Genomic DNA, 13,894 nt, shown 5'->3' with positions numbered 1-13,894 from the left:
GAATCTACTTGCCAACGATGACGCCTGGTTTGGATAAACCTAGCTAGCTTCTTCATAAACTGTACTGAGACTATTATAACATGGTTTGGATTGAGGTTTGAGAGAATCCAAACATAGCGATAAATATAATTGGAAGTTGGAAAGTTGAGTAGAGCCATGTAATCCAGAATTACACAGTATTATGTAATTTCAATTTCATATTTCATACACACCCAAAAGTCCGAAGGGTGGGAGCGGGGAGGGTAGTTGGTGACGACAAAACCACTTCACCCTCACCAACCCCGTTAGCGCACTCCACCAACCTTCATCTCCAACTCATTTTAAATTCCGATTCAGGGGTCTTCCCATTTCTGAAAATTTTTTTCAGTTTCTTCCTTCTAAAAGGTCTCTTCTTGAAGATGGGCACCGGGCGTAAGTCCTACACGTTAGCTGAGGTCTCTCAGCACAACCACCGCCACGATTGCTGGATCATCATTGGCGGCAAGGTATCTATCTATCTATCTGTCCAATGTATAATTGGGTTTGCGGTTTTAGTGTGTGTAATTTGATTTTACTTCGATGCTCTTTGGAAATCTGGAATGAGATTCACTGGGAATCAACTCATGCAATGACTCAGTTGGATCCAGTGAGCATCATGTCGAATCGGCTGAATCTGCACTTGAATGCAGTATTTCTTTTTTTGTTTTTGATCATATGGATTTTTGGTTGACTTGCTCCTCTTTGATGCTTTCAACAATAACTCATTTTATTGTGTCCATGAGACGACAGAGAACTGCATTGAAGCACTATATGTTAAGATTATGTTGTTATGTGTGCTGATATCAGTGCTTCTTGGCTTGTTCATGGTGTTAAACTCCTTACTTACCCCCTAATTTACACGATTTGGCTTTTGGGTGATTGCTTCTGCTGCTTGGTATAGTTGGAGTTAGTTGTACTGAAAAGGAGAGCATGGTTAGAAGGTCAGGCTGGAAATAAGGCATGATTGATTTATTTGGTAGGAGTGAGTGTATGGAGTGGAAGTAACGGCCAAGAATTTGACTTTGTATCTAAAGGTGCATGCTTTGATAGATAGACTACTTGTCATTTATTCTCCAACTACTCTTTCCTTCGTTCTGCATAACATACCCCTAAGGTCCTGCCCAAAAGTCTTGTTTGGTACATATGGCTAAGATGATGTGGCTTTGGGGTGGTTCTCTTGGTCACTTTTGCGTTGATGCATTATGGTAATTTTAGTCCACTAGAGCTTCTTTTTGCATGGCAGCTTTGGAAATAAGAAAAACCTAAGTTACTCAGAGTCTTCCTACTTGACCTCTCTCACACATGCTGTGAGCTATACTTTATGCGTCAATTTAGATATCCAATGTTGACGTCTCGGTCATAATATGTACAATTCCTGAGGTTCAGTATGCCTCATTCTCATTTGTGTTGCATCATAATTACACCTACTAAGCTTTTGCTGGGGAGCAATGATGTGCTTGTGGGGTCTAAAAAATTGCCATTATGTCATTTAGAAGGCTTGATAAGCTTTTGATTAAACTAGAAACCAAGTCAAGACGACCTTTAAACGTTGTAACTAATAGGCCCATGGCATCCCCTCAAAAAATTACTTTTGTACTTTACGAGATAAAACTCCTCTTACATATTTATCTCATACAATGTAAAATCATTAAAAATAAACTAAACCAAACCCCTGCGTCAAGTTGTGATTAACGACAGCTTTTCGTCGGATATCTTTCAGTACCTTGACATAATTCCTTGGAACAGGTTTATGATGTCACAAAATTCTTGGAGGACCATCCAGGTGGGGATGAGGTCTTGTTGTCAGCCACAGGTACATCATAGATATCAACTACCAAGCATTATGTCTGAATGCATATAATTATTCTGTTGTCCCTGGTTTCACCAGATTAATGTAACTCAAACGCTGCTTATCTGCAGGAAAAGATGCAACTGAAGATTTTGAGGATGTTGGTCACAGTACCACAGCTGAAGCAATGTTGGATGAGTTCTATGTAGGAGACATCGATTCAGCCAGCATCCCGGCCGGGTTTAAGTACACACCTCCAAAACAGCCTCACTATAATCAGGACAAGACAGCAGAATTCATTATCAGGATGCTTCAGTTTCTAGTTCCCCTGATGATCTTGGGCGTGGCGGTCGGTGTTCGTTTCTACACACCAATTCAACATAACCACTGAAACTGCAAAATTATTTGGCAGGCATTGTGAAAAATCATGTTATTAGTGTTGAAAGAATTCTGCTTGTTTTGTGCTTTGGAAATTGAACTGCAATTTTTAGGGATGCTAGGATGTGCGCCTTTCTCTGTTTCCAATAACATGTTCATGTTTGCACTGTCACTGTACTTTTTGCATTTATATATCTCACCATCTTTCTCATCCCTAATGCTGGAAATTTCTTCTTTTAAAAGGTGATGAGGTTTTCATGTTCTGCGTTAAACTTGTGACTCTGGTTAGAGGCTGAGGGAAAAAATCTCTCTTCTGGGGCGGATTTTGGATGTGTGAATAAATTAATTGGCCCATCTCTAGAGAAAAGAAAAGGTCAACATATTATCAATTTATGTGGAAGAAGGCAAGGACTGCAAGGTATTAAAAGCCACTAGCTTTTAGTTAGACAGTTGATCTGGTTACAGTTATAACCACAAATCTTATCTTACTAAATAAAGTTGAACTAGTTATGATTAAATTATTATATTTTTAATTATATATTCATTACAAGAGATGAAAATTAGAATAAAAATTTATTTTAAAAGAAAAAGGTGTTATAAATAAAAATTTAGTGAAATCATCTATTCATTTATCTTTTATATTTTTAGTCAAATATTAGGTAAAAGATAATATTTTATACAAAATTTTTTGAAATTTTTAGTATATATTTTTGTTTTTTCTTTACCAAACGCATAAGGTTTACTTGTTGATGGATTTGGGATTATTATACTATATCTTATCCTAAATATAAGATTTAGTTTATAATATAAGTTGATGCTACAAATTGAATTTTATATTTAGGATCGGAGTTAGTATATCATATACAGCTCAATTAATCAATATTAGATTATAAAAAAAATACACCTTTCCAAGGTAATTACATATGCAAAAGTTTTTTTTTTTTGGTTTTTAATCATCAAACATAATTTCAATATGTCAAAATCACTTTTTTAACCAGCCAAAAAGTGGGATGAATCACTTCTGACGTAATAAAATAAAACTCACATTATAGTAAACCCAATTCTAATGTAAACAAAGTTTGCAAATATTTATGGCAACTCTAGACCTTGAGTCCCAAATGGTAACAATAAATAAAGATAAGAAATAAGAAATGTTAATGACAAGTCATTGTTAGGTCTGTTTGATATTACGTTTGAAATTATTTATGAGCACATTTTATGTAAGTTAAAATAAAACTCCATTTATATATTTATCTCATTTTACATGGGTCTTCACAACCATCTAATTATTATGTGTGTGGAAGATTCTAAACTCTTCTCACCAGAAAAGAAAGAAGATTCTAGACTCAATCAGACAAATATGGACATGTTTATTAAAAAAAAAAGGGGAAAAAAAAAAGAAATGTAAGCAAAGTTTAAAAAATATTGAGATAAATTCAAAATTTATTTTAGATTTAATCTAATAAAAGGTTAAACACTTCATTATCAGTTGATCACAAGCTTAGGTGTCCAAATAGAAGGCGTGGTCGGTGACCGTGTTCAATGATAGACAGGGCCCCGTGGGGCCGGCTGAACAACGTGAATGGTGGTGACGCCCGTACATTGCTCCATCGTCATCTTCAATATATTAATTTCTTCTTATCCTTTTTTGCTTATTATATTAATTGAATTTGTTCATACAAAGAGCCTTCCCAATTCCCAAATTCAATCTACATCGACGGCCTCAAATCGTTCAATTCTCGTTCCCCACTTTTGACCGTCGATCCCCTCATCACGACCCCTGCATAAATCTGGATCCGTCACTTCAGGCATTGTCTGAACTGTGTAGTGTAAAGTTTGAGTGACAAAGAGCTGATCATCTCTCCTGCTTGACTTTCCGATCACAGTTGATCAGGTGCGTCTCTATTCTCTATGTACTCCCTCTCTTCTTTCACTTCCCTGATCGCGATCGCGATCACGATCACGATCAATCATCCCTCTTCTGGCCATTTCCGATGTGGATTTTAATTTTGCATAATCTATTGATCTAACATTGAACTACGAATGATCTGTCTTTAGAGCTTGTTAGCTAATGTGATCCGAAGAGTTGCAGTAATTTGATTAACTTTTTGTTACTATTAGTTGAAAGTTCACTTTGAATTTTTGGTGGTGTGGCTCTTCCCCAAGCTGATTGCTTTGCTCTGTCATCTGCTGTTTAGATATGTCTTCGTCTGATAAACCGGAAGTAGTTGAAAGGGGTGTTAAGGATGACGAACACAAGGACAAGGATCAAGAAGAAGGGAAGGGTGGGTTCCTTGAGAAGGTGAAGGATTTCATTCATGATATCGGTGAGAAGATCGAGGAAACAATTGGGTTTGGGAAGCCAACGGCGGATGTTACTGGGATACACATTCCATCAATTAATCTTGAGAAGGCTGAACTTATTGTTGATGTGCTTATAAAGAACCCAAATCCAGTACCGATCCCTCTAATTGACATTAATTACTTGATTGAGAGCGATGGGAGAAAGCTAGTTTCGGGATTGATACCAGATGCAGGTACAATCCATGCACGTGGAGAAGAGACTGTCAAAATACCTGTTACTTTGATTTATGACGACATAAAGAATACTTATCATGATATTAAACCTGGAAGCATCGTACCATACAAGGTCAAGGTTGATCTCATTGTGGATGTTCCTGTCATCGGAAGGATTACCATTCCTCTGGAAAAAACTGGAGAGATACCCATACCATATAAGCCTGATGTTGATCTTGAGAAAATTCATTTTGAGAGCTTCTCCTTTGAGGAGACTGTTGCAGTTCTTCATTTGAAATTGGAAAATAAGAATGATTTTGATCTGTGCCTCAATGCACTAGATTACCAGATCTGGCTTGCTGATGTTAGCATTGGAGGTGCTGAACTCACCAAATCTGCCAAAATTGAGAAGAGTGGAATTAGTTACATTGATATTCCTTTCACCTTCAAGCCCAAGGACTTTGGTTCTGCACTATGGGACATGATTAGAGGAAAGGGTACAGGTTATACCATCAAAGGAAATATTAATGTTGACACCCCCTTTGGAGCAATGAAACTGCCCATCAGCAAGGAAGGAGGCACCACCCGTCTGAAGAAGAATAAAGAAGATGGTGGTGACGACGATGATGATGAGGTTTGTTATTTATATTTGCCTCTGTTTTTCTTGTGTGCCTGCAAGTTTTATTTTTCATATGTGCAAGTTCATGCTTATTCAAGTGTCGTATGTGTAACCAGTGGAACTTTCCATATTAGTGTGAATGACACATATCTTAAGGGCCTATGTGCTGCTAGCATGCAACCCCATTGCTTGCATTATAATTTTTTCGTCTATACAGATTTCTGTAGCTGAATTATTGTGGCATGGCAACGGTAAATTCATCTCATATTTCGTGCCCTAATCCTGGCAACAAAGATTATGACAGGCCTTCAACATTATTGCACAATTTAATATACTAAATCGTGTCTTTCACTTGCTCACGGAGCACATAGGTTTTAAATTCTGGACGAAATGTGATGATTGAGTCACATGCTTGATGTTTGGATTATAGATATCAATCACATGCACATGCTATCACGGTGGAACTTGTATACAGGGCCCCCGTGGGGTTGTAAAACTTTTGAGTATTGCTGGATCAATTCTTTGGGGAACCAACCTTATTTTCACAAATATAGGGCATGTCAAGCAAAGTTTTTGTAGATGCTAGCATTGTTTCAAAAACAAGTCTGACCTTAATCTTTCTCCTTGAAATTAAGCAACGAAGCTGAAGATTAGTTTAGTCAACATCTTGCCACGAATGTCTTAAATCATGCTTGCCAGTAAAATCTCACCCTTGAAAATTTCTGAACTTTTTTTTCTCCTGAAATAGCTTAAACCATTTTCTGAATTCTATTTGTTTCATGAAGACACTCTTGAGAATGTAAACATTTGAAATAATCAATAATTTCCCTGTTCCTCTTATGTATTTGTTTGTGCTATCTTTTGTAGGAATGAAGAAGAAATGGCAGTAAAATTATCAACTAGCTGTTGTTTTATTGGCGGTGAAGATCTGTTAGAATTTTAATTATAAGATGGAATTGAACTTCTGGGCATTACTTGATGGTGAGCTTTGTATTTCCATGGGTGTGTTTTATTCATAGTCCGATGGGATGTTCTACTTATATTCCCATGTTCATGTGTGAGTTATTATTTGATGAAGAAAACTTGCTATTATTATTATTGTTTGCCAAAATTTATAATCGAAATGAGTTTAGTCTGAATAGTGGACAAGCTATACCAATTAATTATGTGTCAAAGTTCAGTTTGTTAAAAGACGGGGGGGAACATGAAAAATGAAAAAGGTTTCGCCTAAATGTGTCATGTTCTGTGTGTCCTAAGGTTCGTATTGTGCTGTCATGCTATACTTCCATTCGGGAGACTCACCTAAACTTGGTGATCTAAGTACATTTTGTTGTGGGGGATTAAGGAATATTGTTATCTTACAAACAAATGGAGATAATTAAATATCTCTTATTAAACATAATAATTTTTGGATAGTTTAACCCAGAGAATAAAAAACCAAACCGAAACTGGCCGGTTCAACCGACAAACCGGTGAACCGGCCAGTAATCCAGTTTTGTTTGGATGTTAAATTGAGAGGAGTTGAATCGGTAGCAAACCGGTCAAATCGGAGTAAACCGGTAAAAATCGGTGTGAAACTGATAATAAATCGGTTTGGATGATTATGTTATTATTAGTCATATTTTTTCTTATTCAGCTTCTAATATCTTAGTTCCTATAGATTTAAATGAATTTTAATGATGATTTTGGTATCAATAATTATTAATTATAGTTAATGATGAACTATGAAGATCAAAATTCTTAATATTGGTGTATTTTGTTATTAGTACAATTGAACTATTGTTATATTTTCTTATATTTTGTTATTAGTGATTATTGATGTTGTTATATTTTGTTATTTTTAATTAAATTATATTATTTTAATATGACCAATTGGATCTTGAGTTAACCCAGTCCGACCAATTGATCTTGAATCACTATCTCAACTGATTTAATGTCCAGTGTGGTTTTTTGTTTCTTGGTTTAATCACAAAAAAATCAAATAGAAGGAAAAGAAATAAAGAACCCAGAATATTAGAGGGCGTTTGGCATAGCTTTTGCCTTTTGGAGGGTTAAAAATTGATCTTTGGAAGCGGAAAAACCCATGACCACCTTTCAAGATACTGTTTATAAAATGAACACTAAAATTGAAATAATTTTTTCTGACTTTTGATTCTTTTATTTTGTTTTCTTTTTAGATTTAAATTTTCGGAAGCTGACTTTTTAATATGCAATCTAAACAAATTTTTGTCAAACAATTTTTTTTACTAAAAATATATTCCAATATAAATCATATTAAAATATTGATTTATATTTTAAGAAATTTTGTAAAAATTAGCCAGGATAAAGTCATTTTTAAGAACGTTAATATGCACTAGCCTAAAAGGAAGGCCATATATCTTTGCAAAGCGAAGTAGTATATGGAATTAAAAAAAATTTTAAAAAACGAGAGGGACCCTCTATTTTGAGGCTAATTGTGAAAGAGAAGTAAAGGTGCGGGGAAGGAATAACAGAAATTAAATTAACTAGATATGCGTCGTATATAAAGAGATAGTTTAAAATTAGTCAATTTTATTATTTATGTAAATAGTGAAGATAAGAAAAGATAAAATTATTATAACAAAAGAAAAATAAAACATATATAACGACTGAAATAGTGTTGTTTCGTCCATATTTGATTAATTTTCTCTTTATTCTAACAAAATAACAATACAATTGTACTAGAGAGCAACATAATTATTAAAATTCGTGATCCATACTTTCATTGAAAAATTTGCTTATGAGGTATTTGGATGGAAACTAAACTATAATTTTAGAAGTGTATTTACGGTTTATAAAGTAAATATGTGAAAAAATTTATCTCGTTTTACAGAAAAATACTTTTGAAAAGTACTTTTGAGGATTGCCAAACACTCCCTCGCTATAATCACCCAATAATTCATTTCACGTGTCCATCTCTAAAACCTATGACTCTACGCAAGTAACTTTTTCTTAAAGGCATTGGATAAAAAAAATTGCACACCCTGCGAAGTCAATGTCAGAAGTATTTTAGAATCGGAACATTAAAGAGCAATCAGAAGAGGTAGATGTATTCAGAAGGGATCCTATGAAGTTGTAGAATGTGAGTAGAAACGTGGGAGAGAGGAAGAGAAAGATTAAATTATTAACGAAGTTCATGAAAATTCACCATTGCCCAACTTCAAAGCATCCTCTCCCTATATTTTTATTTATTACTATTTCCAATCTATTTAACTAATTTAAATAAATTAAGAAAGGTAATTATATTACTTATCTGCTAAAAATATACTCCTCTAGTCCTAAATATAAGAACTATTTTGTGGGATAATTTGTACTACAAAATAGATCTTATATTTAGGATCGGAGTAGTACTTAGCTAATTTAAATCATTTGAATTGAAATTAATTTTTGATACAAACTCCCTTAATATATGTCTTCAATAAAGTTAATTCAGATAAATAAAGGGGAGAAAATAAATTTAAATTTTATATATAGGATCAAATTCAACCTTTTACTAGTTTAGCATATTTTTATGCTGGTCTTTAAAAAAGGGATTAAGTTATTTGATACGCACGTTGATACGATTTATAAATAAGTCCAACTAACTTGAACGTTCAAAGGATGCCTAATTGGAGACTGTTAAATCATTCAATTGTGAATTGCCAATTGGGTTGGAACTAAAAAAAAAAAAAAAAATTGTCAACCGCAAATTGTCCCAATAACACCGTCTCTTGCCTTGTCTCTTGCTTTGTTTGAATAAGGTTTGGAATCTGAATCTAGTGCTGACATGTTTGCGAGTACTTTAAATATCATGCTATAGGAAAATAAGAACAGCTTTATAATACTTCCGGTTCTAATTATAAGAGTCAGTTGACTAATTTAAAGAAATTAAAGAAATAAGTTGAGTTAGTTATTTGTCCTAAATAGGTGTTGTCTTTCCTAAAATATCTTTGCTAATCAAGTTTAGTAACTAGAACTATAATTATTAGAAGGACTATCGTGGAAAAAATTGAGTAAATATGAGAGACAAAATGGATTGGGGTCTTATATTTAGAACCAAAATAAAAATCAAACAGGATCTTATATTAAGGACCGGAGGTAGTATTGGCGAGCCCTCTAGTTTAAGCTTGTTTTCAAAGTTCTAATTTAGGCTCTGTTTGGGTGCTCCAAAACCATGGTTTCAGAAGCACTTTTTCGCAAAACGAAATAACCTCCTCCACATATTTACTTCGTAATTCGTAAAAGCACTTCTGAAACCATGGTTTGGTTTTTATCCAAACACTACCTTAGGATACGTTTTCCATCCAAGCGTTGAAAAAGGTAATTATGTAAATAGATGAAAATAACAAATTAAAGTGGCCTAAATTACGCAAAAGGACAGTTTAAAAAAAAAAAAAAAGTTGAAGGAGAGAAGAGAAGCGAACCCGACAATGGGAGGCTCGTGGCTTAAGAATATCAGAGGACATATACATCACTCACATGAATAATAATAAAGCATTGTAAAAGGTTGTCATCCAACTGCTCTCACATGGTCTCTTCCTTCTTCCACATTCATCCAAACACATGACTTATCTCACTGTTCACTCACTCCCATAAAATAATTTGGTGGATTTTCCGATAACAATTAGTCCTTTACTTCTGAATATTATATTATATATGTGATTAATTTATCATTATGGCAAAGCTTAATTTATAATCTTCTTATCATTCACCTTATGCAAAAAAAAAAAAAAATGTCATATGTCAAATTAATCTTTTCAATACTCTCTTTAATCCTGTCTATAAAACCTTACTTACTAGTCCCTGATACAAATTTTAATGAAATATTTGTGAGTCATTTCTAAAAATATATTTTTTTTGGGGGGGAGGGGATTGGGAAATCCATCACTAAAAATTTTATTCTTCATAAAGATCTAATAAATATTTATTCCACAAGTTTTACCCATAAAATACCAGTACTTCGGTTACATTTAACTATAACCAATTTACTTAATCTGAAAAAAGAGTTAACACGGTATTATAAAAAGAACGAGAGATTTATTTACTATGACCAACCTAAGTTATTGTTGTAGGCTAATAGCATTAATTAATAGACAGATTTATTTAATTATTTAAGCAGCCACAATAATAATTCGCTCACTTAATCATGAGATGTGATTAAATACTTTAATGTAAACAGACAAATTCAAAGTGGACTTTGTGGCTAAACATAATTTGATGACTGATATGTGTCACATATTAAAAAATGATATAGAAAAATAAGTGTATATACCAATCATATATATAGTAGTTTAGGTATCACTTTCTGTAACAACCATACTCTATACTCAGTACTCACAAATAATTGATAGCCAAAAATTAAGTGGTTGCATTGATTTGTTTAGGTTATGAAAATAACTGTCAACAGATATGAACTTTTATTCCTCACACACACACACATTTATGAATGCCTTTTTCAATATAACCAACACACACACTCATACACACTAAACCTTTTGTCTAATTTTATGTTTTTCATTGATACAAGTCATTGAATGAAATAGGTATAATAATAAAATGTGTCAATGCATTTGTTAGGAAAATTGATTGAAAGTAAATAAATCATTTCTATTTTTTTATGGATAAAAGTTTAAGTAAGTTGAATCTTGAGAGTATACTAAGGTCAGGACATACTTATAGGGTCAAAAAATACTTATAAATGTATTTACAAATAGCCCGCTAACAATCCCTCACATTAATAGCAAGATATAAACTTACGATCTTATGAGTTACTCCCTCCGTTCCTTATTATAAGAGACATTTGGTGCTTATGGCATGTTCCTATATATAAGAGACACTTAAAAGTTGTCTCTACTTTTTTGTGTTGATTTTCTATTTTACCCATATTTATTGTCTCCAACTCACACTCTCTCTCCTTCCCACTTCTCTTTCTTTTAATAAATTACCATTGTTCTCTCTCCTTATTAATGAGGGTATTTTTGAAAAAAAATTATACTTTTTACATATTAATTGTTCTTAACTAATTTTAACTGTTTTTTTTATCAACGTAATTCGGTTATTCGTCTCTTATAATAAGGAACGGAGGGAGTATTAGCTAATTTTTTATAAATCATGAGAAGAATTATTCACAATTTTGTAAATAAGTCCATCCATTTGCTACTTAATATGAATCTACCATACCTTCTTTAGTCTACTGATTATAAAAAAACATGTATTGTAAAATGATACTTGTTAATTAGTTTTAAAATATTAACTAAAACAAATTTGAGCTTAGCTGGGCTCTAAATAGAAAGAAATGTTTTCAACATGTATTTTCTTCCATCTATAAAATTTAAACTTGACATGTTTTCATTTTAATTTGTACAGTTCATACAATATTTCCACATTATTTTTATAATAATTTTACCATTAGTCAAATGGATAAATTACAAGTAAAGAAACAAATGCTGTGGCCATTCTTTTAAGAAAAAAACAAAGAAAAAAATAGAACAACTGGAACATCAATTATCTCATTCAAAAAAAAGAACATCAATTATTGAGAGTAACATGAAACAGAGTAATTTAGCAACTCGAGGGCGTAGCAAATAGAAAGGCCATATGCATATTCTATAACTCTCTCTGTCATATATAAATATATATATATATATATATATATATATATATGGCAAGCCAGCAATCTCACATTCTCATTTCTGAACCTGTGTGTACATTGAATCACAAATCCCAAGGGAAGAAATGGAAGCCATAAGAAGAAGATCCTGCTCTGGATATGCTTTAACAAATATGTGTAGGCTTCTCCTTCTTCTTGTAGCTGTGCTCTGTTTCTCAGGATCTGCCAGAGCTTACAAGAACTATACAGTGGGAGATTCTCTGGGTTGGTTTGGCAATCTTGAGAAAGCTGATGTTGATTACCAGAAATGGGCTTCTGACAAACACTTCTCCCTCGGAGATTTCCTCAGTAAGTTCATCTTTCTTTCTTTCTTCTTCTTCTTCTTCTGGGCTTCTCCGTGTTCTTGATCTGCTTGTAACTTTTAATCTTCCATATCTCCTCAATCCTCTGTTTCGTTTTACTTATACAGTTTAGATTCTCAGTTGCAAGATTTCAGTTGTTTCATCTGCTTCCCCAGTTTGCCCTGATCTATATATTTTTGTCTTAGATGTAAATGTTGGACACTTATTTTTGGTTTGAAGCTATGCAAACAGGATATCATTCTATAGACGTCTTATCAATTGAATAAAATTGAGAATACTGAGTTTTCTTAACTATCTTCTCTTTTTACTACGTTCATCTGCTTTCCCTTCTTTCTTTACTTTCTCTCCCTCTTTTATAGTCTCTCTATCTCTCTTTCTCTTCTCTCTTTCTCCTTCCTCATCCTTCATCACATAATTAAGTAAGACTGAAAGTGGGATATTGAGTTTTCTTGCATGCATATTATTATTTCACAACTTGAAAAAGCTTCGCTTAACCTTGTTACTGTTAATATTGTTTATTGCAGTTTTCAACACAGACACCAATCACTCAGTTATACAAACATATAACCAAACTACATATAAACTCTGTGACTATGACGATGCACAAGACAAAGACACAACAGAATGGTCGGCTTCAGATCCGTCGAACACGGAGGTCCAGCAGGTGACGGTGGCCGTGCCATTGGTGAAGGAAGGGATGACCTATTTCTTCTCAAGTGACTATGATGGTGAGCAATGCAAGAATGGGCAAAGTTTTCAAATAAATGTGACATATGGACAAGGGTTGCCAAAAAGCTTGAGAGATAACCCTAGTTATGTTGATTCTTCTCCTTCTCCTGCATCAAGCCCAGTTTCTGGATCTGATGATGCTTCACCAGACTCAATTATTAATACTAATTTCACAAACCCTAAAGGATCAGCAACAAGTGATAAGGATGATGATGATGATGATAATGTGAAGGCCACTTCTGGTTCTGTTTCAGTGTTGATTCTGCAGAACTTCATGACATGTTTTGTGGGACTATTGTTTTGCCTGGGATTGCTTTCTTGGTTTTAGTTTGTCAGTGAAATTTATTTATTTTTTTAAAATTTACAGTTTATATTGTGCTTTGTTTATTTTAGAGATTTGTTATTATTGTTGTATTTATTGGGATAGTGACTGAGCCATCAAATTAATCATGGGTTAATTTGATATATTAGGCAAGGTTGCATTGTTGTACACTAGAATATATAATACAGATATTATATTCTTTGTGTTTATGGGGATTTAGCGATCCTATTAATTATTGACTAACTTTATGCTCCATATTTATTTATTTGTTCATGCTTAGTTGCAAGCATTTTGTCTTTTTTTTTTAATTTAAAAAATATTTAAATGAGTTGGGTCTCAAGACTTATTAAGGCCAAAGTATACTTTCAGAATTAGAGAGTATAAATTATGAACTGATTCTTTACTAATCAGATCAACTCTTATTTATTAATACTACCTCCGGTTCTAATTATAAGACCCAGTTGACTTATTTGAGGAGATTAAGGAAGTATGTTAAGTTAGTTATTTGTAATAAATAAGTGTTGTCATTCCTAAAATATCCTTACTAATTAAG

At 33.3% G+C, this 13,894-nt stretch overlaps 3 protein-coding genes across 3 annotated transcripts; all 3 read left to right on the top strand.

Annotated features, from left to right (window-relative positions):
• Window positions 1-343: 343 nt before the first annotated feature.
• Window positions 344-2,427, top strand: LOC114737046 (cytochrome b5-like). Its single transcript, XM_028924942.1, has 3 exons — window positions 344-485; window positions 1,765-1,831; window positions 1,939-2,427. The coding sequence occupies exons 1-3, from the start codon at window positions 399-401 to the stop codon at window positions 2,196-2,198; spliced, it is 414 nt and encodes a 137-aa protein (XP_028780775.1). The 5' UTR covers window positions 344-398; the 3' UTR covers window positions 2,199-2,427.
• A 1,397-nt stretch (window positions 2,428-3,824) lies between these two features.
• Window positions 3,825-6,460, top strand: LOC114737052 (uncharacterized). The gene is made up of 3 exons (XM_028924953.1): window positions 3,825-4,079; window positions 4,384-5,336; window positions 6,189-6,460. Exons 2-3 carry the CDS (start codon window positions 4,386-4,388, stop codon window positions 6,192-6,194), a joined length of 957 nt encoding a protein of 318 aa, XP_028780786.1. The 5' UTR covers window positions 3,825-4,079; window positions 4,384-4,385; the 3' UTR covers window positions 6,195-6,460.
• A 5,593-nt stretch (window positions 6,461-12,053) lies between these two features.
• LOC114737047 (blue copper protein-like) lies at window positions 12,054-13,413 on the top strand. The gene is made up of 2 exons (XM_028924944.1): window positions 12,054-12,276; window positions 12,815-13,413. The coding sequence occupies exons 1-2, from the start codon at window positions 12,054-12,056 to the stop codon at window positions 13,345-13,347; spliced, it is 756 nt and encodes a 251-aa protein (XP_028780777.1). The 3' UTR covers window positions 13,348-13,413.
• The last annotated feature ends 481 nt before the right edge of the window (window positions 13,414-13,894 follow it).

This window comes from Neltuma alba, unplaced genomic scaffold (genome assembly GCF_004799145.2).
Source record: "Neltuma alba isolate B1F8T4 unplaced genomic scaffold, ASM479914v2 tig00013399_pilon, whole genome shotgun sequence".
Classification (NCBI taxonomy): domain Eukaryota; kingdom Viridiplantae; phylum Streptophyta; class Magnoliopsida; order Fabales; family Fabaceae; genus Neltuma; species Neltuma alba.
This window is presented reverse-complemented; position numbering and strand designations above follow the sequence as displayed.

Bases quoted from the DNA above. Each gene is read 5' to 3' on its own strand.
- LOC114737046 (XM_028924942.1), top strand. From the start codon at position 399: ATGGGCACCGGGCGTAAGTCCTACACGTTAGCTGAGGTCTCTCAGCAC. The intron at 486-1,764 runs GTATCTATCTAT...TCCTTGGAACAG, and splicing joins GGATCATCATTGGCGGCAAG to GTTTATGATGTCACAAAATT. The intron at 1,832-1,938 runs GTACATCATAGA...GCTTATCTGCAG, and splicing joins GGTCTTGTTGTCAGCCACAG to GAAAAGATGCAACTGAAGAT.
- LOC114737052 (XM_028924953.1), top strand. From the start codon at position 4,386: ATGTCTTCGTCTGATAAACCGGAAGTAGTTGAAAGGGGTGTTAAGGAT.
- LOC114737047 (XM_028924944.1), top strand. From the start codon at position 12,054: ATGGAAGCCATAAGAAGAAGATCCTGCTCTGGATATGCTTTAACAAAT. The intron at 12,277-12,814 runs GTAAGTTCATCT...TGTTTATTGCAG, and splicing joins CTCCCTCGGAGATTTCCTCA to TTTTCAACACAGACACCAAT.